This window comes from Megalobrama amblycephala, linkage group LG9 (assembly GCF_018812025.1).
Source record: "Megalobrama amblycephala isolate DHTTF-2021 linkage group LG9, ASM1881202v1, whole genome shotgun sequence".
NCBI lineage: Eukaryota > Metazoa > Chordata > Actinopteri > Cypriniformes > Xenocyprididae > Megalobrama > Megalobrama amblycephala.
The window spans coordinates 37,234,298-37,260,458 of NC_063052.1; the positions used below are offsets into that span (position 1 = coordinate 37,234,298).

Sequence of the window (26,161 nt, forward strand, 5' to 3'; positions counted from 1 at the left end):
TGGTTCTATGCATTTATTTCCATTCAAAGTAATGAAAATGTATTGAATTAAACCACTGCAGTAGCTTCACACACAAATCTTTTCTCTTGAAAACAGAAAGCATCTGTCCAGAAATCCGTCTCTCCCGCTGGATGCCCCAGACTAGCACAGTCTTCACCGGCCGGATGGCCTTTAGTCCAGTTGTCAGGCTCTCTGACTCCATTCTCTCGCTTTATCCAGAATCTGAAGAACGAAAAAACAAAACACATCTGAGTAGCTTCAAGTATTGGTTGTTTTTCCATGCAAAGGTTGTATTTTAATCATTATAGGAGCTCTTACTCTACTGAATCATTAAGTGGCTGGTTGTTCACCCAAAACCAGTGTCCCTCAGTGTCCAAATCATTCAGACCAATCCAGTGAGTCACTTTAACTTTAGAGGTAAGAAAATCCTGATGAAGAGAAAAGTTAATAGTGAGATCAGATGTAATGTTAATGTCAGTGTCAATGCAATTTTATTTCTATAGCACTACTACACACAACACCAGTTGAGCAGTGTGCTTAACATCAATGCAAACACCTAGTGTTATTTGGCTAGGAGAGTTAGATGAACCAAAAACTATGATTTCAGTTTTATTTTCATTAATATTGAGAAAATTTAAAGATAACCAAGCTTTCACGTCAGATAGGCAGGCCCTAAGTGTTTCCAGGCCATTATTATTAGGTTTTAGGGGTAAATAAACTTGAGTGTCGTCCGCATAGCAATGGAACGACAACCCATGTTTCCTAAAGATCGACCCTAATGGGAGCATATACAATGTAAATTGAATGGGAGCTAAAATGGATCCCTGAGGAACACCACAAGACACATAAGGTACAGAGCAGAGAATTGCTCTGTACTATTTAAGGTCAACATAAAGCAGTTTTCAAGAAATAGCAGAAGTCACTTCTAAGAGAAAAATAAACCACAACCATAAACAAATTAATTTCCAATACTTCTCTACTTTTCACTTCTGCTTTAGCTTATAAATCAGTGACAGATGGAAAAAAAATCCTGCCTTTCATTCAGTTTCACTTAGATATGCAGCGTCATAGAAGTAAAAATGGTTTAATGTTTCATGTTGACCTAATGTTTACAGTGATGTTTAGTTTTTTTCTCCAGCTTAATATTATGATTGCTAAAAATGTCATCAGTGGTCATAAAGAAGTCTTAATTCAGGCCTATAAAGAAAACTGTCATAACAGTGTAATTTTCATTACACTGGTGAATCAGTTCACCTAATGACCACTAGGGATCGCCAACAACAAGGGTTTCTGAATTCTAGCTCTTTTAAAGGTTCTTCACTGAACAATGCATGTCAATAAAGAACATTTATGTATAGGAGTATACAAAGTGTTGAACTGCAGAACACACCTGCTCTGCTTGGCTGTTTATGATCACTAGATGTCCTCCTAGAGTCACACAGTGATCTCGACTCTGTGTCCAGTTCATCTTGACCGTAGAGAAGTAGTAACACTTTCCCCCAAAATGAATCCAGTGGACGGAACAAAGTGCACAACCCGTGCTGTCTTTTGAGAAAGAGGTAGTGACAATTCAATTATTCTTTTTTTTCAGACTCATTTTATCTTTATTTTAGTAATTGTGCTTATTTACAGTATGTGTGTAATGTCTTTTTAAACTTTGCAAAAGGCTGAAATCATAAGACATATACGATTTAATCTGTTCAGCTTTCTAAGTGTCTCCTCAAGCTGGTTGTGAAGCTCATCAAACTGTTGTTTGTAATCTGCATCCAAAAACAAACAAGCACAGCATCAGATTGTGGTGGTAGCCTAGACATTTAAGCTATTTTTGTTCTCTGCACAAATCAGAAGTGAAATTTTCTGGTTGCTGTACTTCCCTCACCTGTGGCATTGTGGTCCTGATCAGACACAGACACATTGAAATCTGAATTTAAAAAAAGCAACAGATGACAAATAAACAGAATATCACATGCTTAAATTTAGACATGAAAGATGAGTTAGAAATAAAATAGTTACGTGTTGAATGTGTTAGAAGCACTGCCAGGGTACAGACACCTCCGAGAGCAAAGACGAGACCGACACTGAGAACCATCAGAAGAACTTTAGCCCATTTATGTAGAGCAGCTTCTTTCTTGAGGGTCTTTTGATCTGTGATTAGAAGTTTCTAATAATTATGTATTCAAGTCAAACATCTAAAAAAAGAAGAAAATACAGTAGATATACATATGTATAAATAAGGGAAAATGTTGTACATAATGCTGTGTAAAACATAAGAACTTGACAAATATTTAAATAAATGCACATTAAATATTAATTTAAGTGTGTTGTCATTTACAGCATTTTACTATTTTCCCAAAACAATAAAAAAACTACCCTAAAAAAAGTACACATTTTTAACAATAAATGTTCCTTCTACCTGCATACTTTATGTTGTGTACAGTAGCAGTTACAGTATGTTGAAGCATTCAAACTGTTTATCAGTGTTCAGTATGTCTGTGTGTTTGATGGGTTTGTGAGACATTTGAACATAAAGCAGAGGTTATCATTTTGATTTTATCTTAAAACTGTGAGCTTTGTACAGTTGGGTTTGTAGATTTGGTGTTGTGTTCATAATTTTGAGAAAAGGTTAAAGGCTTGAGGAAAGGTTTTTCACTTGATATTTTTTTACTTGGTAGTGCTGCATTCGACACTATAGATCATGACATACTCTTAGAAAATGACACTGGTATTGCAGGACGCATAACCTGATATTGCTGAGTTCAACATGTTCCTGGGTCAACATTTTTGATTCATCAGATTTGAGGGACAAGTTTACAGATTATGTCAAGTTTAGACTTAAAATCATGAATTGGTGCTTCTACATAAGTGTTATTCATCTATCATTTCCCTCTGATTTTTGGGATAACTTATGGGTAGGGTTAGGTTTAGGGGTAGGAATAGGGTTAAGACTAGAATGTTGTTCCAGGATCAACAAAATATGTTGACCCCAGGAACGCATCTAAGGCCAGGCATTAATGTGGTTTAGTTCGTACCTATCTGATGATTACAATTTGTTTTATTTAAACAGGGAACTATCCAAGTTGTACTGTTACTTCATCCTCTACAGCAGGGATGGACAACTCCGGTCCTGGAGGGCCGGTGTCCAGCAGAGTTTAGCTCCAACCCTAATCAAACACCAGCTAATCAAGGTCTTTAGGATTACTAATCCTAAAGACCTTGATTAGCTGGTTCAGGTGTGTTTGATTAGGGTTGGAGCTAAACTCTGCTGGACACCGGCCCTCCAGGACCGGAGTTGTCCATCCCTGCTCTACAGTTAAAGACCTGGGTATTAGACAGCAACTTGTCATTTGAAAATCCTAGCCTACGCCTTCCCTATTCAACTTATGGAACGAACATGGCGCCAGTTCCGTTTTTTCCGTAAGTACAATAGGGAAGGCGTAGGCTAGGACATACAGCGTAAGCTTTTTGAAGAATACGGAAGCGGAATGGTGGAAGCATTTGAAAGGCGATCATTTGTGTTTATAAAGCATATACAGTTGTGTTTTTTTTAGAAAATGAGTGATCGTTTCACTAGATAAGACCCTTATTCCTCGTCTGGTATCGTTTAAAGCCTTTTGAAGCTGCACTGAAACTGTCATTTTGACCTTCAACCGTTTGGAGTCCATTGAAGTCCACTATAAGGAGAATAATCCTGGAATGTTTTCATCAAAAACCTTAATTTCTTTTCGACTGAGGAAAGAAAGACATGAACATCTTGGATGACATGGGGGTGAGTAAATTATCAGGAAAATTTTATTTAGAAGTAAACTAATCCTTTAAGTGAGCATAGTGAGCATTGATGCTCCCTGGTTTTCACGGTGCATTGTGGGACTTTTTAGGGAGTGAATGTTTCAGTGCCCTTAAAATGGCTGACTCCCTGATTAGTTCCCTGACTACTGAACTAGGGAGCTGATTGAGACACACCCATGGCCTCACCCCTTTGTTTTGTGTTCTCGGGGGCGGGGTTTATGTAAATTTTAGGGTTAGTGATGTCACCAGCCCAGGAAGAAGCTAGTTGTAGTCCCTACCAGCCGTTTGTTTTAGTTCTTAAACAGAGAATTCTTTAAACGAAAATATCTCACTTGCATTGAACTTTGAGCGCACTTTGCAGATGTTGTTTGTGCTCTAAGGCCGGGTTCACACCGCAAGCGGCAGCAGAGCGGAAGCAGCGCGTGAGCGTGAACTGCAGCTGCAGAGACGCGTGAGTATTCACACTGGAAGCGTTTGTACAGCGTCACAGCAGCGGCTCGAAGCTACATATAAAGTGAGCATTTCTTTACAAAGACAGCTATAAATTTGTTTTTATAATTGGTCATTGTTAAACTTGATAGTCTTGAAAGTTTGTTAACATGCAAGGTGTACAACACTCACATATAAACGTAAAATAAATACAAAATAAATAAATAAAAGCCTCGTGTCATCCATTGCTGCACACGAATGAGGTAAGCTTTGTGTTTTACATCATCTGATGCATGAACATGTTTACAAGACTGCAAACTCGGCGAAAAAGCCAGCAAACTCGGGTTTGATTTGGGTATGCAAGAGCCTAAATTGCTGTCTGTGTAATAACTAAAATAATGTTTATATATCATATTTTCTGGCTAGTTTAGTTTAGTTTTCTATAATATACCATACTTTAACCCAAACTGAATAATTAAAAACAAGTTTAAATGAGTAAATCTTCTATAAATATTTTTTAATATTAATTTTCTCTCCTGACATACTTCAATTCTTGTTAAAACACACTAGATATGCTTATTCTGTGCATTTTGAGCACTTTTTGTGTGAAATCATATTTATTTGTCCATCAAAGGTGTACTTTCACCTTAATTGAGCGTTAGCAGCGCAGCAAAAATAGACCCAGCGCCGAAACGATCGCGGCACTTCTGCTCTGCTCCTGCTCCGCGCTGCCACGCAGCTTCTGCGTGAGGTGTGAACGCTCTCATCTGTTAACATGGGCGCCGAAAAAATACGCGCTGCTTCCGCTCTTCTGACGCTTGCGGAAATATGATTTCACACAAAAAGTGCTCAGAATATGCATATCTAGTGTGTTTTAACAAGAATTGAAGTATTTCATGAAAGAAAATCAATATTAAAAAATATTTATAGAAGATTTACTCAGTTCATTCAGTTTGGGCTAAAGTATGGTATATTATAGAAAACTAAACTAAACTAGCCAGAAAATATGATATAGAAACATTATTTTAGTTATTACACAGACAGCAATACCCAAATCAAACCCGAGTTTGCTGTCTTTTTCGCCGAGTTTGCTGTGTTGTAAACATGTTCATGCGTCAGATGATGTAAAACACAAAGCTTACCTCTTTTGCGTGCAGCAATGGATGACACGAGGCTTTTATTTATTTATTTTGTATTTATTTTACATGTGAGTGTTGTACACCTTGCATGTTAACAAACTTTCAAGACTATCAAGTTTAACAATGACCAATTATAAAAACAAATTTATAGCTGTCTTTGTAAAGAAATGTTCACTTTATATGTAGCTTCGAGCCGCTGCTGTGACGCTGTACAAACGCTTCCAGTGTGAATCCTCGCGTGTCTCTGCAGCTACAGTTCACGCTCACGCGCTGCTAACGCGCTGCTTCCGCTCTGCTGCCGCTTGCGGCGTGAACCCGGCCTAACAGCAACATTACACACTAACTAAAGTTAAAAAAGTGAAATCATAATGAACCACCCCTTTAATGAGCTCATTGTTTCTGCCTAAATGAATACATGATGCTAGCATGATCTGCATGATCTTAGAACTGAACATTATTAGAACTGACATATTGACTTAGAACTGACATATTGACACAGGGTTGCCAACTTTGGGACTTTGGCTGGAGTGAGACTTTGTAAAAATTTCAGTTTGCGCATGCGCGGAGAAAATGTTTGGTAACCCTAATTTTAAAAATCAATGTCAGTCCATGTTTACTTAGTATCATTGGGGTGAAATAATTGATTTTATTTTTTGTCAGTTTTGTTACCTGACAGGGGCGGAGCCAGACATTGTAAACATTAGGGGCTTAGCCCAAATCTACATTTGTCCAAAGACATTTCAGTGTTCTATTAATAGCTTTACTGACATGAAAGGAGCTTTTGTTGTCGTATTCTTGTTCAGAAAATGTACATTATTTGACACTGTAATTTGTAAAACTTTGTTGGATGTACCTCCGCTAGGGGGTGGTCCGGGGCATGCCCCCCCGGAAGAAAATTTTGTACATTTTAAGGTTAAATGCATCAATCTGGTGCACTCTGGAAACTCAAAATTAAGAGCTTCAACCCATGTACAGTGTGCAAATTGAACAAAGAAACAGCACTGACTTGTACCTGGACATTAAAAAGGGTTCAAACATTTTTTTTTTACAATACTTTTGTACTCATTTCTTTTTAAAAGATATATCCTTGAGCTTTTATTTTGATCACCAGATCACCAGCTGATCGCGTGCGCAAATGCGCTCACTTCTCTTTAAAACACGCAGCACAGACAGACTGTATATATACTTAATCACTGTCTTTTGCTGTTTTATAAAGGCACAAAGCCATATCACAGTTTCGATTTTAGTTCGTTGGCAAACGTAGTATGTTTTAAGTTCATTTTCAGTTCATTATGAAACGGTGGCGGCAGCAGAGGGTCATTAATGGAAAACACTGAATGAATGTATAACTTAGCTGATGTGCTAAAGTTGTCATATCGGTTGTTATATAACAAAACGTATATAACGTACTCGGTTACTTACGTAACCTCGGTTCCCTGAGAGATAAGAGAACGAGTATTGCTTTGCAAACGCTATGAGAAAACTCCTTTTCTCGAGAAAATAACGGCCATGGTGTGTAAAGCAGAAGCAGCCTGGCCAGCGGCGGAGTGTGCACGATCCGGGAGTGCTGAAGACGTTCTGCGCGGCTTTGATGGGTGCGCGGCCACAAATGGGCGGCGACCGCTTCTTCCAGTGGCAGGAGTTTCACATATCCTTTTTCCTCAGCGCCGTCAACAAATAGAGCGTTAACTGTAACGTTACGTACACACCGCCGCCGACTTGAGCTGCAAAGAAGCTCTGGCCGCTTTGTCAAAGACGCTTGTCAGAAAGTACGGGAAAGTTTGACGCTTTGGCCGCTCTGTATATTGAGTGCGCGCGCGCGGCCGGGGTTCGTTCGTTCGTTCGTTCGTTCGTTCGTTCTCTCTCTCTCTCTCTCTCTCTCTCTCTCTCTCTCTCTCTCTCTCTCTCTCTCTCTCTCTCTCTCTCTCTCTCTCTCTCTCGGCGGGTGTTAATTTCGGACTCTACATGAGACTATTTTTATTGAACAATTTAGCTATTTACCCACGTCAGACAACATTTGCAACTATAGTTGAAGTCTGTAACTTAGTCTCGGCACACAGACTGATTAGGCAAGGCTACGTCTGTAGTGACAAGGCTCACCATTTTATTATTTGCTTACCTTGATTGTCTTCCAAACTTTCACACGTGCCGACTCCGACTCCGAACCTATGCTCCGAACTCTCTCTGAACTTCTCACACGCAACTGACGTATCAGGTGCAAGGTTTTCAGCCAATCAACGATCAAAGAATACTGCAGCGAGAACGTTGTAGGGAGATGTAACAGCTGTGGGCCTTAAACTCCTCTCCTGTCATTAATACGCTGTGATCTAGTCATCAACAGAAAGTAACGGATTGAGAAGGGAGAAGAATGGATTTTGGCGTGACATTTCTTGCGTGTGCGTGAGAGCGTGAGATTGATGCTGAAAGCGTGAGTGTCACGCCAGATGCGTGAGAGTTGGCAACCCTGATTGACATTACTTATCTGATATCAGATATAATGTAGAAACATGCATTTTCTGTAAAGCTGCTTTGAAATGATATGTATTGTAGGAACTATGGACGAACCAGACGAATGAATCATTCAGATGATTCTTTCAAAACATAATTCTAATTCAGAATCGAGGTTTCGGCTCCAGTTTGTCTGCAGAGAAAACCAATGCTGATTACTTTTTACAACATCCATGTTTCCTGACAGAAGGAGAAGTGATGAACTCAGTCATTTGCAACACCAAATGGTCACCCAAGAAGATAAAGATTCTTTGATCACCAGATCAAAGAAACAGAGAGACAATGCAGACCTTTTGTTTCCTTACTTCACAGAAAAGCCAACGGAGACTGTTCTACAAATAAAACTGCATCAAAATTGTTCCAACAATTTTAAATGGACTTAACTACATACATTTTGCATTATGTCCCAGATAGCAACACTGTGTCGGCCCAGATCCGGCCCACATCTGGCACATGCGGGATGATGATCTGGCCCACATGTGGCAGGAATGATGGCACTTGGGCGGACCGCTCCTGTTTGCCAGATCTGGACCACAAGCAGGCCACAAAAATGCCAAATGTCAGCCAAGAGCAAAGAACTGGACCTTATCTGATCCACAAAATATTGATATATTATTTATAGAGTCATCTCAGCATTAACAATCCTGTTATCAAGCAGAATCACTGAAGGAAAGAGGGAAACAGAAAAAAAAGAGATGAGCAGAAACACAAGAACTACAACTGACTTCAGTCACAGCCTTAGAGGAAATCAACTAAAGATAAAAGATATTAAATCTCTGAAGATCTGATTAAACAACTCCACAAACAGCATTACCAGCTTCACTTATCACTAACCAGACTGACTTTATTTCTGTCACACGTCTACAGAAGCTCTTATTGAGTATTAACAGAAGTTTAACTCTCATGTTTGTTTCATTTCAGGTTACCATGATGGTGATTGATGTTTCCATTAGTTGGCCTCTTAACTTTTAACATATATATTTGTCTTCTCTGGCTGCTGTGGTAGTGTTTCTGTCAAACACATTAGCAGTAGCAAAGAAAACTGAAGCATGATCATGTGATCATTGTTAACTATTGATGATTTAGTAATCATCATATAGCCTGTGAACAACACTGTGTCCAACAATTAGCTATCAAATAGCCAGCTTCACTGAAGTCATAATAATTGAATATAAATGTTACTGCAAAATTTGATGATTTGCAGAAATCACTTAGAAGATGAAAATAAATAAAAACACATGAAGGGAAACTATGTTGACAAACACAGATATCAGTAATCAGCATATGTGTCTCAATGATGGTGACAATAAACAAAATATTTAGACAATCACATCAGCTGCATAATGCTCTGATGCATTCTGGGAGTTTTGTACTATAGTACCCAGCATGCATTGCGGCTACATGATGCTTTTGATTGTCACCATAGTTGAGAATCATGTGCTGATTCTTGATGTCTTAGTGTGTCATCTCAAAGTGCCTTTTTTAAAAAAAAATAATAATAATAATTATTTCTGCAATACAGCTCAAGCTCATGTCACAGAAACACAGGGTTTGTAATGTTAGTGTATTAATGGCGCAAAACATTTTTTTTCATCTAAACAACATCATTGATTAGTAAAATCATCAATGGCTAACAGCCAACACCTGATCTCATTTTAATTTTTATCGCTGCTGCTAATGTGTTTGATAAACACACTATCACAGCAGTCAGAAAAGACAGTTATATATGTATAAAGTTAAGAGGCCAACTAATGGAAACATCAATCACCATCATGGTAACCTGAAATGTAACAAACATGAGAGTTAAACTTCTGTTAATACTCAATAAGAGCTTCTGTAGACGTGTGACAGAAATAAAGTCAGTCTGGTTAGTGATAAGTGAAGCTGGTAATGCTGTTTGTGGAGTTGTTTAATCAGATCTTCAGAGATTTAATGTCTTTTATCTTTAGTTGATTTCCTCTAAGGCTGTGACTGAAGTCAGTTGTAGTTCTTGTGTTTCTGCTCATCTCTTTTTTTCTGTTTCCCTCTTTCCCTCAGTGATTCTGCTTGATAACAGGATTGTTAATGCTGAGATGACTCTATAAATAATATATCAATATTTTGTGGATCAGATAAGGTCCAGTTCTTTGCTCTTGGCTGACATTTGGCATTTCTATGGCCTGCTTGTGGTCCAGATCTGGCAAACAGGAGCGGTCCGCCCAAGTGCCATCATTCCTGCCACATGTGGGCCAGATCATCATCCCGCATGTGCCAGATGTGGGCCGGATCTGGGCCGACACAGTGTTGCTATCTGGGGTGCTACTAATAGTACCTGTAACCAGTTATGCTTTAGAACACTCACAGTTCATGTAAATGTGTTAGCTCTGGACTGAATGACTGAAAGTATGCCTTATTTAATTCTTTTCATCTTTCCTAAATTATGGCTTGAATGAAATCTGTTTAAAATGTATCATATTCCATTTAATAGAAATTATGTTAAAATGGCACTCTGCTAAAGCAGAGACAGACCTATGAGTAACACCTATGTTTTATTGTGGGCAGAGGAAAGCCCTTTTGAAACAGGACGATATCTGATTGGCCAGAACTCCTCTGAGGTGTGACAAACAATTAAGTTTAAATAGTCAAACTGCAAGAGAAGACTAGTTCAAGTCAAGACAAAGACAAAAGACAAGAAAGAACCTAGTTCTAGAAAGAACCAAGAAAAGACAAGAACCAAGAACTATGGAGTAACAAGAAGAACAGACAAGCAGCTCATTCAAGCCATTCAACTTTCACTCATTTTTCTTTTCTTTGCTTTTACTTAATTTTCTTTTCCGCTGAAAGTCTCGTGTTCTAAGTTTTGCCGCAAAGTTCAACCAACGACTTTTGCCGCTTCAGCTTTAACTCCAGCCACGACAAAGAGACTTCAATTTTCCAGGAAGCTCAAACGTGACTGGTTTTGACCTAATCACTGTCTGGACCTGAAGAGACAAATCATCGACTTGGAAAACCCTTTTCTGCACGCCAACGAGGGAAATTCACATTTGAAGTCAATGCAAGCAAGTACCTCCAGATTAAAACTGAACTGGTGCATTTAAATTTCGTTCAGGTCTTTGAAATGCATTGCTAGGAATTCTGTTAATCATATCACACTCTCTCTCTTAAATCTCTTTCTCTCTCATTTCCTCCTTACTGCAACGCGTATGAATGTGTGTGTGTTTGCGTTAGATTAGTTTGTGTTATAATAAATAAAGTCTCTTGTAGATTTTTTTTTAAAGAAAGTGTCTTGTATTATGTGCTTCTAAAATTTAATGTCTTAAACTGACGATCTTAAGTTACCGTGCTATAATCAGTGTTTTCACAATTGTTGGATATTTATATCCGCTACAAGAGCTTATTAAGGCTCGAGCAAATGAACGCTGGACGACTCAGTTGCTCGGTCGTAAACTAGCCAATCTTCATAATTCCCTAATAAATTATTTCATTTGAGCTAATTTTACTTCCTAGGGTGTGTTTTCCCTACAGTATATACAAATAAATGTGAATTGAACTGAATTGAAATGTGCAGCAAAACAACAACAAAACAGTTTAAATCATGGTTGAGAATCAGTTTGACTTCCTTGAAGGAATTTTTACTCAGAATTAGCTTTTAATAAAAGAAGTTTCTAATGCTCAGAACTTTGATGTTTGTATGCAGTTTGTATGCAGAATGATTAAATGAGTACTGACAGTCATTGATTTGATCGCTTGATTTAATTAATTCAACATTTACCTGTATACATTGTAAAAGTATTTGTCCTGCTTCGTTGTATGAATGTACATTTTGCATTGCCAAAGCAATAAAATTACAATTACATGAAAGACTAACAATTAAAATAGTATTTGAACAAGAAATTTAGAAGGAAAAACATTCAGAAAAAAAAAAAAATATATATATATATATTATATATTATATATATAATTTTTTTTTTTTCTGAATATATAGATAGATAGATAGATAGATAGATAGATAGGTAATAAATTATTATCATTATAGATATTGTGTAACAAAATTGATAAACTGTAATAAATTGTCTGACCTTTGTATCGGGAGCGTTTGTCACTGGATGAAGTTACTGAACGCATGTAATCTGAATTTTCATAGACTAAATCCATTTCATTAATCTGACAGACGTCTTGCCTCTGAGTGACTGAGTTCAAGGAAGTCACAAAAACTTATCAGTCTCACTACAGACATAAAAATAGCACAGGAAGTCATGGGCAATAGAGCCGCAAATTAAATCAAATGACTAATCACACTAGCAAAAAACAAAATCCAAAATGGCAGAAATCCAATGGCAGAAATCCAATGACAGTTAAAGATGCCCTCGCAGAAAGGGCCCTCGCACCCGGGCTTACCGCCACCCGTTGGCCTTAAGAAAACAGTGAACAGTGGCTGACATGCATGTAAGCGAGTAAATACAGGAGAATTATTACAAAATAATTTCAAAGTGCCACACTTCCTGCTGCCAACAGGTGGTGCTTTGACTGTAACTGAATATTGCCATGTAGATGTCTTCAGGCCAGGACTATTATTTTTGGCTGTCACAGATGAAAGATGGCCATTGTGAAACAATCGGGGTGAATTCTGTGATCGTGGCTCTTAAACGGTGGTCCTATGTCATACAGTGAGAGAGGTTCAAAGTTGGGTGTTTTCCTGGTCTTGTGACCAAAGATTATTTTCTGACAGTTGCTGCTACGACCTACGTCTACCAGCCAATAAAAATGTGACATGAAATCAACGCGACATGGCGCTAAAACTTAAAAATGCTTACCTCAAGCTCTTTTCCCTTCTTCTTTCGCCGCTTCCTTTTTTTCAGCACGCATAAAAACTACAACTGCCAAAATGTGATTCAACATGGTGTTTTTGTTTACCATGCTGATGCTGGATAATTTTGCCATGCTGATGACGTTTTGTTCTTCTATAGAAACTTGCATCGTAGCTTACGAATCAATAGGTGTCATCATCTTACAGTCAACATGCCACACGAGCGGCCAAGGCTTACAGCACCGCTGGATAGGTCACCTCCGCCCTGCATGCCATGGCTCTCCTGCAAGTGTATCAAGCCAAGGCAGTAAAAGAGCTGCACGAGGGTAGTTCTGACCCAGGGTTAATGCAGGAGCTACGCACAGCGACGGACCCCACCCTCAGGGCGACGAAAGTCACTGAGCGGTCCCTTGGACAGATGATGTCTGAGCTAGTGGTCCAGGTTCAGCAGCATCCGGTTCATCTCAATAGTAGACAAGGATGCTTCTGTTCTGCGTGCGGAGTCCTTCTGGTGAAGAATGCGATAGAGTTGGTCCTTCCAGCTGACATGAGGTCAGGGGTTTACAGCCCATACTTCATTGTGTCCAAGAAAGGCAATGTGTTACAACCGATCTTGGATTTGCGCATCTTGAACCAGGCCCTTCACAAGCTCCTGTTCAAGATCCTGATGCAGAAATGCATACTCGCATGCGTTCGCAACCAAGATTGTTTGCAGCAATCCACCTGAAGGACACATACTTTCATTTCTTGATTTTACCTCGACACAGACCGTTTCTGCGTTTTGAGTTTGAGTACAGGTTATATCAGTACAAGATCCTCCCCTTCAGGCTGTGGAGCCGGTGTCTCCCCATGTTTTGTTTACAAACAGGTAATATGCTGGAAGAATGGCTCGCTGCGCCATTCACCTCTGAGGACAGATACGAGCACCTATTCTGTCCTTCAGGTTATTTCCCCCGGCTGGTCAACCCAGGTGAGTTCCTCCAGCATCCTCGGCGTGTCTAGTACTTGTGCGTATGCCCCGTTGGTCTAGATGCCCATATTTCTCGGCAGAGTCTACTTTGCCATCTCTGTAACGGTATTGACTCCACCCCCTGCATAGGCGGGTTCTAACATTAACAGCTGACTTTTCTCTGTTCAAATAACTGACACTTTTGTTTTTGCCCTAATTTTTCATGAGCTGAATTCAAAGATCTAAGACTTTTTCTATGTACACAAAAGGCCTATTTCTCTCAAATATTGTTCACAAATCTGTCTAAATCTGTGTTAGTGAGCACTTTTCCTTTCCCGAGATAATCCATCGACCTCACAGGTGTGGCATATCAAGATGCTGATTAGACAGCATGATTATTGCACAGGTGTGCCTTAGGCTGGCCACAATAAAAGGCCACTCTAAAACCACCAATCCGCCTGCAACTGACCATGAAAACCTGCATTTAATCATTCTTTAAACTAAATAAATAAAGTTATAGTGTGATAAGACGTTTATTATAATTAATATCACGTATTCGCCTGGTTTGGCTGTAAAAATATGGTAACATTGAGCCAAAAGACTCAAATAAGAGGTGGAAATCAGATCTGACCCAGATTGATTGATGTAACCCAGGTAACCCAGGCACAAAGATAAGAAAATGAAAGAACAAGTGTTTTGAAAGGAAAAGAGATTCATCCAATCACTGATTGTGCTGCAGTGAGGGACACCCCTAAAAGCCAATAGTAGCGGCGCATTCATATGTCCCGCCCACTGGTCGCGCCGGCGCTGCTTTCACCATGAGCACTGAGCACATGAGAGCAGATCATCATGCACGGAGCTTTCCTATAGAAAATCCCAGGGTTAAGTATTGATCTAACTTGAAATGTGATTGAGTTTACTTGCAAAGTGGAACTTTTGAAGTCAATGCGTCAGCCTGAAGTGTTATCGTCAGAGAGCGAGAAGAGTGAAGTGGAAATCGAAAGAGATCGACGGAGCAGATCTCAGAGTGTTGAAGCAATCTGTGAGCAATCTTCATTGTGTGAATATGATTCTATTTCACTTTAGTGAGTGAAATTCCAGATTTTAATCTGAATATAATATAAAAGACATTTCAATTTCTAAAATGATTCATTCTGAGCTGAGTTGAGTAGGCCTTGTGTTTTGCAAGGCTGGGTTTTTTTCCCTCCTAAATATCACTCAGTAAGTGTTTAAGCAAAGCTTTCACGAATGCTCGGTCACAGTGTTTTATTTACCACTAGGTTACCATACCAGCGTCACCCGCTAGAAAAGATGGAAACGCACCTAATAGAGGATATGCATAGACGTCACTAATGAAGCAATGTTGCAGTTTAAGTAGACTCATTCTAGAAGTGATCATTTTAAAGCATTACTGATGACACCTGTGGTTAACAAGTACAGCCACTGAAGATAAGAGAAACAACAAGAAAAGAAAAAAAGGGAAGAGATGGGCAGAAACATGACAACTTCAAATGACTCGCAGCCACACAGCCTTAGATGAAATCAACTGTAAATAGAGTCCGGGAACGTGACATCAGCAACGCAATGCATTTTGGGACTTTAAGACAACGACAGTAAAGTGAAGTGGCATGTGGCCAAGTTTGGTGACCCATACTCGGAATTTGTGCTCTGAAATAGTGGAGGTAGATGTTAAAATTTATATAATACAGTTAAAAACAAATTAGAACGGTGAACGCTGGCTGTGTTATGAACTATCTGCATATACTGATCTGCGTGGAAAATGGATCTGAAATGGAGCGCATTTTCGGGACATTCTAAAATGCTTAGCGTGGTACTCATTAACGCTGAGCACTGTAAATGTAAGGATTTTATTTTAAGTTGGAAAACATTAATTTATTAATAATCATTTTTAAAAAAGTAGATCAAGAATCATTTTGGAATCGGATCATGACTCCCAGAATCGGATCATGAGGTGACTTAAGATTCCCACCCCTAGTGAACACACACACCTGGAGCAGTGTGTTAATGTGTTAGATACAGAAATAAGCAAAAACAATGATTGTCCTCAAAACACTGCTTGCATACAGACAGCTGGCCTACTCACACTAAACGTTGCAAGATCATGCTGGTGAACCAGCTTCATCAGCTCTGTTTTGCTTGAGAACATTATGAATATGCTGGTCCACCAGCTTGACCAGAACTATATAATTAGCCTGGACCAACATGGAATCCATGTTGGTTTATGCTGGATTTGTTGGTATTATCAACAGATAAAATGTACACCTTGATGTTGCTTTAGACAAAAGCATCCACCATGTATATAATTGTTGAATGAACATACAAGAGAAAACCATACACCCCTTACGGCCCACGGCCTTACCTTTGAATTGAGAGCATTCTTCATCTGAAGCCACTGTTGATAGTATGAAACCAGAATTTGCATAGACTGAATCCATTTCATGAGTCTGACAGAAGACGTGTCCGCTGAGTCTTGAGTGCTGCTTGAGTTTGTTCAGGATAAGGAAGTCACTTAAAATGTCATCCATATTAATACAGACTGGAGGTAATGAAGTTATGAGCCTGAATAACAGATTTGGCAAATACATGTTCAGAGGTGGAAAGTCCAGGGGTCAGAAAGTAAAAGTCCTGCCATATTTTTTTTTCCACCCGCTGAAACAGTGTTAAAGTTAATGAGATAAATAAGTGATTAATTGAGTGATGATTGAGCATTATTGAAGACACCTGATGATAACAAGCAGAATCACCAAAGGAGAAAATCACAATTTTTAAGACACCATCGTGGAGATGAGGGTTTGCTTTAGTTGGGCTCTTGACCCTTCACTTTTTAATATTAAATTTAGTTTGGGCCGTTTTAACTGAGTTATAACATCCAGACAAGCAGAAAGAAAAGATGATAAGTTTTTGTTGGTTATGTTTTCACATGCTTATTACTTGGTCTGAACAACACAAACTCATTTGGAGCTTTATCTCTGAGTTAGATTCACATTATTGATTACAGCAGCACTGTGATTCATTGTACAGCAAAAGATCCATTTTTTTTTTTTTTTCAAAATAATTCAAAGGTTTCATCAAAAGTTGTTCTTAGAAAAAATAAAAAGAGGCTCTCATGTAGACACACAGATATCAAGAATCAGCCTGTGAATCTCAACAGTGGTGACCATCAAAAAGCATGTTGCAGTGCATTCTGGGAGCCACCAATCAAAATTCATCCATGGCTCCCATCATGCATTGCTGCATGAATAAATTATGAGCTGAATTGTCTTAGTAATTTCCTTTATTCTCATATTTTATTTTGTTCCGTTTATGCGACTTTTTAGTAGCTTGTTTTCTAATGTTCACAGTTGATCTGTTGATCAGAATATGTTGCTTGTCACCGTCATTGAGATTCACAGGCTGATTCTTGATGTCTGTGTGTGCCTAAGTCAAAGAGGTTTTTTTTTTTTTTTTTTTTTGAAGAGAACAACTTTTAAGAAATCCCTCAGATTATATTGATAAAGCTGATCTCCTGCTGTAGAATCACAGTTCTGCTGTAATCAATAATGTGAATCTAACTCAGAGATTAGGTCTAAATGAGTTCAGACCAAATAATGATCATGTGAAAACATAACCAACACCACCTTTAACCGGGTATGCTGGATGGTGAGTCATGAAAAAGTGTGGCCGATGCAGTTACATTGAATGGACATTCTAAGGCAGTGATATTAACAGACCAAACTCAGTAAACACCATACTAATAAAGTATACTGTGTACAGCAAAAGAGGTGAGCCCAGAATATGAACGCAATTCGTTTAATTAGCCTACACATTGCGTTTTCCTCCCATAGGAAACCGTTATAAAGAAAAAGCTTTTAACATTGCTTAATGTAGCCTAGGCTACTAAGTGATATTAAAAGATCAAATTCTACAGAACACATTTTTTTCTGTAGCCTATACTATGCTTTATTAGTATAGTGTTTACTAAGTTTGGTCTTTTAATGTCACTGTCTTAATAATACATTAAGTCATGTTAAGCGTTTTCTTAATCGGAGGAAAATGTTTAAAGTCCCTGTAAAGTCAATTCTGAGAATTCTTTCTAAACACTTTATAAATGTTACAAATGTATTGCTGAAACACATTACAAAGTCTGTGAATTGTGTAATGCTTAATTGTGAAGTTAGAGCGTTAAACAGTTTTTCACCAAGTCTCTGCTCAGGATTTTTTGGGCGGAGCTAAAACGGGGGTCTAATGACGCACATCGTCCCCCGAGCATAGCCCCTCCGCTAACACTATATAACTGTCGATGACGCACCGAGTGTGGCGCCGCCTCTAACTCTACAGCGGTTCACTCGCTCATTCTCGAGTGTCATTACAGTCATACAGCCCTTTGCACATTTAGCTAGTAATGCCTTCGTCACGCAAATGCATATTACATGGTTGTTAAAATATACAATATGCTCGGTCTCCTTATTTAAAAACTTTCATCAGACAGCTGGGATTCACAGATAATCCGCTGTTTTTGGTGAATGTGACTGAACAGACCTCGGCCCCCCTCCCGCCTCGGCCTTCTTACCGTCCCGACGATAACCGATGATATATGGGGCCGGACAGAGTCTCTCCCGTCCCGGCCTTCATCCTCCCGTCTCGCGGCACCGTCATTTGTCGACTCGACAACAGTTCGGCATTTCGTGCCCACCAATGAGTGTAGTCCACAGTAACTCTACTAAAATGTGCAACCCTCTAACGTGATTCTTTTGTTTATATGCATCAGTATGTTTGACTCATTAGACAAGTAAGTTGAGACAGCAGCTCTCGCGAGTGGGTGTGGTTTCAGCGCCGACAGCGGACACGCCCCCAGCGTTTGAGAGCAGAGAGCGCTGCCTATTTTTTCGAGATTTTGATAACTTATTTTATTTACTTGCAGATTTTTTTAATCATTCAAATTTGGCTGGGTGGTTAATAACACATTTTTCTGTGGTGTGACAAACTCAAAACACATACTTTAAAATGACTTTACAGGGACTTTAATTAAACGTGTTGCATTCATATTCTAGGCTCATCTGCTTTTCTGTAGTATGCTTTATTAGTATGATGTTTAGTAAGTTTGGTTTGGTAATAACACTGTCTTAGTAAATTAAGCCACGTTAAGCATTTTAGAATGTCCCGTACTCGGTGTCTCGCGTTTTCAGTGTTAGTTTACTCATTTGCTTGCTCATAACAAATAGCATCACAGCGAAAAGTAATAATATGTTGGACCTTTTACTGAGAGTAGCCTACATTTACCTGTTGAGACGTGCCTTCACAAGCACCTGTAAGAGCTTCTGTGACGTTTGAGTCGACGGAGGCGCAAAATGCGAAAGGTGCGTTTGCAAATATGCTGTATTTTTTTAATCCGCTAGGTGCGGCTAGTGTCACACAAACAATATAATTCACCTTGAAACGAATCAGTTTAGGACACAGATCTAAATCAGACACGACAAATAAAAAACACCATGGCGTCAATTTAAATATATGCCATAAGTATTTTTTTTACTAATAATTAAAAATAAGTATAACTCAATAAGTATTATAAATAAAAAATAAAATGTAATTATAATAAATATAAGGAGGCTATAATAAAAATATCATTATTCTTTAAAAAATAAGTTGAAATTGTGCAAACTGACTTTTATCAAACGCACAGACTATCGATGAACACTCTGATAGGCCTAGTTACAGTAGGACTGTAGAAGTTTTCTTTAAAAAAATCTCTATGGAGAAAATGAAATACTATGAAAATAGTTTTAGTTATGATTTGTTTCCCGATGATTTGGCTAAGACTAGTTAGATTTGTATTAAATACAATGTGATTTTCTGTGATCGAGATCTGGCAGCAGCTCATGTAATTTGCCATAGACCAGCAAACCAATGAGAACGCGGGACGATGATGACGCTCCATAACAAAACCGTGAAGGCGCAAAAGCTGCTGTAGATCAGCTTACCCGGAAGTCTCCGTAACTGGCAGATTTAAGGAAAATACCGTCGTTTGGCATATAAATAAATTACGGACAGTTACATATGCATCACCAATCCTGTAGGCTTTATGGTACACATCAAACAAGGGATTTAATAGTAATTTATAATGTTAATATTAGTTGCCTAGTGGCTTGGGTATGCAGAGCATTCGCAGCTTATATGGACCGCACGCCACTGCTATATTGTAGTCTGGGTAAACTCAGCCTGATCTCGCCTGATTTCGCTCGGCAACTCAGTCTGGAAACCCATGCATTCATTTCTGCTGCGCTGTTACACTTTTGCGGGAACCAATCACAGACTGGCTTATCCACCTTGCTCGCTATTGGCGGGAATAACACGATGACGATAGAGAAGCGACGGCAAGCGGCTTTCAAACCCTATCTGATCTACCCGTCTCTCGCACGACCGTCACTCCAAAATAACAGTGCACAATCACAGTGACGCCGATTGTGTTAAGCATTTACCTTATCTGAGAGAAATGTAGCAGAGCGTTGATCCGACATAGGAAGATTACAAACGGCGATTGATGACACACGACGATTCTCTGCTGTTATTTGTTGGTTTGCTTCACGATGTGAGTACAGGACTCTTTTACTTCAATGCCCCTTGATGGTAGACAATATTTTTATTATTTACTCTATATGTTTCGTCTCCCTGCTTCTTGAATCTCGCCGCCTGAGCTGACTGGAATTCTTTTTGGTTGTCATGACAATGACGTAGTTTAGGGCGGCTATATTCCGCGTTCATTTACACTGAACCAGAACAGTATCAGAGTCGCCTTTTAACCTCTCGACGATGCTGAATGACTTCTTTATTTAGCAAACAGATTGCTCGAGTGGGTGTAAATACCGATCACTTTCATGTTTTTTTGCACAACCTGCAAAAATCGCTCGATGCCATTGCTGCTTCTGCAAACCGCGGATCAATGCTGCAAACCAATAGGGATTGCTAATGTGTCGTCATCATGACGTATTCCCGGTGGTGAACGCAAAGCATTTTGGGAATCCGCGGCACAATACACAAGGCGCCAGACTTCTTTGCATGGAGGGAAGAACGCAGTGTTCAAGATGCCGCCTACCTGCTGTGTTAAACAGTAACTTTAAGTCGCTGCAGCAGGCACAGGTCTTTTTTACAGATGGATGCAGGACCTGGAGATTGTAAAAGTGGGGCAGAAAACTGTCGTCCGTTCAAATGTATGCTAATGTTTTAAGCACCACACTCCTCACTCTCTCATCTATCTTCATGCAGTCAGAATTCAACAAACCAGCGTGTGTGTGTGAGATTTTGGTTGGGTGACAGTTGTAGGTTACAGTTTGACAAGTTTACATTTTGACAAAAGCACAATGTTGTGTTTTATTGTGTGTACACAAATATAAGTAAACACTTTGCAGTTTGAAAGATGTCCTGTATGAACAAAATGACGGAGTATGTTTTTATGTTTCCACTGTTCGATCGCGCCCGCGCCTCTCTCTCTTTCTCTCACACACACACACACACACACGCTGGTTTGTTGAATTCTGACTGCACGCAGATAGATGAGAGAGAGCGAGGAGTGTGGTGCTTAAAACGTTTGCATACATTTGAACGGACGACAGTTTTCTGCCCCACTTTTACAATCTGCAGGTTCTGGACCCATCCATCTGTAAACCTGGGCCTGTTGCAGCGACTTGAAGTTCATTTAGTGAGGCAAGAATAATTGCATAGGACTCTGATGTACTCGCGACTACAATGTACTCGTAATACAATTTTGTCCATTATATCGATGGTATCATGATACAGTGATTCTGAAAAAGAATTCATTGCCGGACAATTTGATGTAGACCTATGTGTAACAGAAGAGGCAAAAAGTGTTTGTTCACAGTATTTGTATTTATTCAAGACATTGTGATGTCTGTTTCAAAAAAGTCTTGCAAAGTGCACAGTGCCTGAAATCATACAATTTCTGGACTTCTGGAAATAACAGAAATACATATACAAAACATGATGATATGACGTAGCCAGCCGGCTTGTTTACGTTTTTAACCAATGATATATCAGATATTTATTTGACACCGCTTTCAGACAATCGTTTGTTTGACCAGATCTTACGGCATTAAACGCTATGCTGCAGCGTCCTAATAAAGATTCTAGAGCGGGTTTTTTAGGCTGATTCAGCGCAACTCCAAAAGGAGGACAAATGAGTGTTTATGAGGGGGCTTAAAATCTCTCTCTCTCTCTCTCTCTCTCTCTCTCTCTCTCTATATATATATATATATATATATATATATATATATATATATATATATATATATAGGTGCTGGAAGTTGGGCAACAGTTTGACGTCCCTTGACCAGTCGCGCTGCTCTTAAGGATCCAGTCCTTTGATTCCCTTTATTTTCTCGTCATATCTCGTCTTTGCATTAGGATTTAGTTTTAGGCGGTATGGTCCGACAATGTTTTCTTTAGCCCGCTGCATTTTGTAGGATTATATTCTGTTTATCACAATAATTTTTAATTATTTTCATGCCAGAACACTAGCCTGCAATGCCAGCCCATGTAAACTGGCCAAACATACCCATAATTCTTTGCGTTCTGATGACGTTGCCACCCAGTTGGTCACATGTCTTAGCGATCTCTATACAAACTAACCCTGCATCTCAATCAGCTCCCTAGTTCCCTAGGTCGTGAATCAGTATATCATTCAAGTGAATGTGGTTGATTCCCTGATCAGTGTCCTGACTACTGAACTAGGGAGCTGATTGAGACCATGATTGAGACACACGGTAAACCTGTCTGAAGTTTTCGCATTGCTCTCATAGACTGTAAAAAAATATGGACGTAGTGTCCGTGACGTCACCCATAGAGTTCTGAACAGCAGTTTTGACGCAAAAATGAGGCCGCGGCCATCTTAGCAGCACGTGACTGCACGTCACTCCCGGATAACTGAAAATGGGCAAAGAGGCGGGGAGGTGGTTTGAGCTGATGCGACTGGTTGCCGAAACCACGCCCGCCTAGCTCGACGTGACCATGTTAGCATGCCAAGGAGCTATCTATCTATCTAAGATACGATCTAAAATATTAATGAAGATAAGTTTTATCATTAGAAAGTTCTAAAGGTTTACTGTCAATCTACGGTGTTTTTTTTTTTTTTAAGATATAGATGCTCCAACACCAGTGTTGGATGTGCAAATAACAACATGGAAAATCAAATGGGACTTCATACCTTTATAATGAAATACAGAGATCGCGAGATGAATCCAATCCGTGGCACTTGGGTAAAATATGAGTGTCCATTGCAAAACAAAAAAACATGTCACATTTCTTCTGAATGATCTGCTCTCTGTCATCGTTCTTCAAGAAATAATGCAATCTGAGCAGCGTTTATGTTGTAAAACTGTATACGATCGTATCTAACAAACAAATGAGCCCGTGTCCAAAGTATATTTTTTCAAAATAGTGCAGCAGTTTTAGTTATAATATCCAAGCAGTGCTGTCGGATTTTGATATCCTCCCGCTATTGTCATTGTAGTAAATCACACAACCAAAACTTTCAGCCAGTGCCACGATCCAATAATGTGTGTTCTCTTCCGCATGCATGCACATCTACACAGACACACATCAGTCTCGAATATTATGCAGCAAGCCATATTTTATAATTGTATAAAATAATCGAGCACAAATACGGCTGAGATGCCAAATTCAGCAGCTGGAATTAGCTGAGGTAAAGTGACAGTAGCGGCATCTACCTGTCACTCAAGTGACCACGCCCTTAATTATGCAGAACTTTAAGGCTTAATATAATTTAAACGAATGAGTTAGAAAAAAATTCACCCTCCTCACAGTTGTCACGAAGGGCAACATTAGCAGTATAGACCAAAACCACAATTTGAACCAACTTGTAAACATGTTTTTTTCTGCTATAAACTTGGCCAATTTAACATGGGACTCAATGAGATTCTGCTCTCTTTTGGAGCCTGTCCCTAGCGGCCAGTCGATGAATCGCAGTTTAAGTCACTTCCGTATTGGCTTCACGAGAGACTGGGGGAGGTTGCCGCTTGATCGCTCTGCAAAGTACGTCACCCGGATCGTTGATCTGATTGGTTGAAGGACTATCCAATTGCGTGACCAATGCTCGTTGATCACGGCTCTTGTGCAGTAGGAAATACACAGCAAACTCCCCAGACCAATGTTCAATTTTAAATTGAGCTTGGTCTGGTGATAGCCAGACTAATTTATAATGCTAAAGATTATAAACTATTTTTATTTAAATTAAATGCAGTTTATTACACTTTATTTGTCAAAGAATCCTAGAAAAGTAAATAAAGTATCACGGTTTCAACAAAAATATTAAGCAGCAGAAACTATTTTCAACATTGATAATAATAAGAATCATTATTGATAACTGAGCACCAATAATTGATAATAACTGAGCAGTAAATCAGCATATTAGAATGATTTCTGATGGATCATGTGACTGAAGACTAGAGTAATGATGCTGAAAATTCAGGAATAATATCATTTAATTATTTTAATATGAGATATCAGAAGTGGCTGGTCAGCATGTGGTCAGTTAGCTTCTGCTGTTAAAAGGCTCATTGCATCTTTTTTCATGGACATCCTTTCAAAAGTACTAAAGTATAGGCTACACTTGGAAACACCTTAACCTGGTAATGTCGTAAACACTTGAGGGCGCCAAACACATGCAAATGTGAGCCGTAAACCCAGAGAAATCCGTCCACATGCCAAGTAATAAATAAACTTTGAAAGACAGTAGATAGTGTTTTGTGCTCATCTTTAAAGCATGACCTAAAAATAAAGTAGAATAAATGGTTCATACTTGTAAAACACTTTGGATAAAAGCATCTGATAAGTGAAGAAATATAAATAGGCAAAAATAGGCACACTGTACGTATTTACATTAGAATGAGTTTATTTTTGTCCACTCGGTTGTTGATTTATTTAAGATGTTTCAGTCTTTTTTTCTTTTTTTTTTTAAATGCCACTACAAAAGATTTTGGGTAACAATAAAGATTTTTATTTGTTGTTAACTACATTAGTTAACGTTAATTTAAAATGAACAGTTCTTCTATCATTTATGATGCTATGTAAATTACAACATTTACCAATAAAGTTTGAAAAGTTGTATGTGTTGTCAGCATGAAATGGTAGTTGCCATAGTCTTTTCTTCCCTATTGTGACGTAGCCTATATCTGAGTGAAAGGGCTTCTCCAACAAGAAAAAAGGTAGGGCGGGGCTTGATTTTGTCCATGGGGAATTGATTAGATGGTTGGATGGCTGTGATTTGCTGTTGGTTGATCTCTTATGAGTGACAGGTTGCCCCGCCCTTGCGCCGGTAAACACATCTTCAGAGAAGCTGCAAGAGGGAGGGGAAGTGATTATTTAAGGAATAATTGATGAGGGGCCATTGAATTATTAGAAAGTAATGCACACCCAAGGTGGTAATGCGGCCAAAACGTGATAATTCTTCTAATAATTCAACGGCCCGGAGTCATTTATGCCACTTATACTACGGTTCCCACACCTCAAGACACTGTTCAGAAATCAAGCATTCTGCATTAGTTCAGGCGGGCCTCATAGTCAAGCTCCGCTATCAGCTGATTCGCAAATTCCCACCCCACCATATTATCTGATCTGATTTCTATGGACTCAGTTGACAACTCTCAAATAAGATGCATTACTTAAAAGCAGCTTCCATCTGTCTGCTTGCAACCAAGAAGAAATCAGTTTTTATACACTGCTGTTGATAGGCATCATGACCTTTTTGGAGAGTATCATCATGGGTAAGACTTCCGGTAAGCAACATAGTAAGAAAAGTGGCAGTCATGAGATAGTAATAAGAAAACCATAAATATAAAACCCTTCAGTGTAATTAAATAAGTGTGAAATTATACATTTATTAAGCATTTATAACATGTGAGTTAAAAACGGCTCACTGTTTGGCAGGTATTGAAACGTTAAAGTCGCCCTTTTTATTAATGCAGTTATAACTGCTTATTAATGATTTATAATGCATTTGTAAATGACTTATTACTCATTAACAAACACCTTTATAAACCCTTTACAAAGGGAACCTTAATGTAAAGTGTTATCCTTCTTTTTTCTATTATTTTTCTTCTTTCTTCTGGAGTCATTTGGTCCCATTTTTCCTCTGGAATATAACTACTCTTAACAGGTGTAACTGTCTTATTTATTATTCTGGGTTTTCCTGTTCCCCAGTTTTTCAGGCCTTGACTATTCCTATTCCATGGGCTAGGCCAACTCTACTCTGGAATCAAGTATTATTAAGTTGTTGTTTTTTTCTGCTCTCCTATTTTAGGTTTACTATGGTAACCTTTATAAACTCCTTGTTCTGTTCTATATTTATTCTGAGGTGCCACTTTTTTAGTCTTTACGTGCTGTGTGGTATAGCCTGCATATTCTGCTAACTTAGTTTGAATTTCTGTACTGCATCGTTTAGTATTGTGGCTAAAGTGTGTCCTTCAGGTAAACTTCTGCCCACTTCTCACAACAATCTGATTTTATCTTCATGAGGGATGTCTGCTTTGATCGAAT

General features: G+C 38.9%; 1 protein-coding gene across 2 annotated transcripts; it reads right to left on the reverse strand.

The window, feature by feature from the left end:
- LOC125276164 (C-type lectin domain family 4 member E-like) lies at positions 1 to 16,258 on the reverse strand. 2 transcript variants are annotated; one of them, XM_048203672.1, is made up of 7 exons: positions 15,978 to 16,258; positions 2,014 to 2,145; positions 1,880 to 1,921; positions 1,689 to 1,760; positions 1,391 to 1,545; positions 319 to 428; positions 1 to 222 (listed from the first exon to the last, which is right to left on the reverse strand). In XM_048203672.1, the coding sequence occupies exons 1-7, from the start codon at positions 16,201 to 16,203 to the stop codon at positions 48 to 50; spliced, it is 912 nt and encodes a 303-aa protein (XP_048059629.1). In that variant the 5' UTR covers positions 16,204 to 16,258; the 3' UTR covers positions 1 to 47. The 2 variants fall into 2 exon arrangements, with proteins under 2 accessions (XP_048059629.1, XP_048059630.1); XM_048203673.1 differs by lacking the exon at positions 15,978 to 16,258 and adding an exon at positions 7,474 to 8,273.
- Positions 16,259 to 26,161: the final 9,903 nt, after the last annotated feature.

Bases quoted from the DNA above. Each gene is read 5' to 3' on its own strand.
- LOC125276164 (XM_048203672.1), bottom strand. From the start codon at position 16,203: ATGTATTTGCCAAATCTGTTATTCAGGCTCATAACTTCATTACCTCCA. The intron at 1,761-1,879 runs GTGAGGGAAGTA...TTTTGGATGCAG, and splicing joins TCAGGACCACAATGCCACAG to ATTACAAACAACAGTTTGAT. The intron at 1,546-1,688 runs GTATATGTCTTA...CTTTCTCAAAAG, and splicing joins AAAGCTGAACAGATTAAATC to ACAGCACGGGTTGTGCACTT.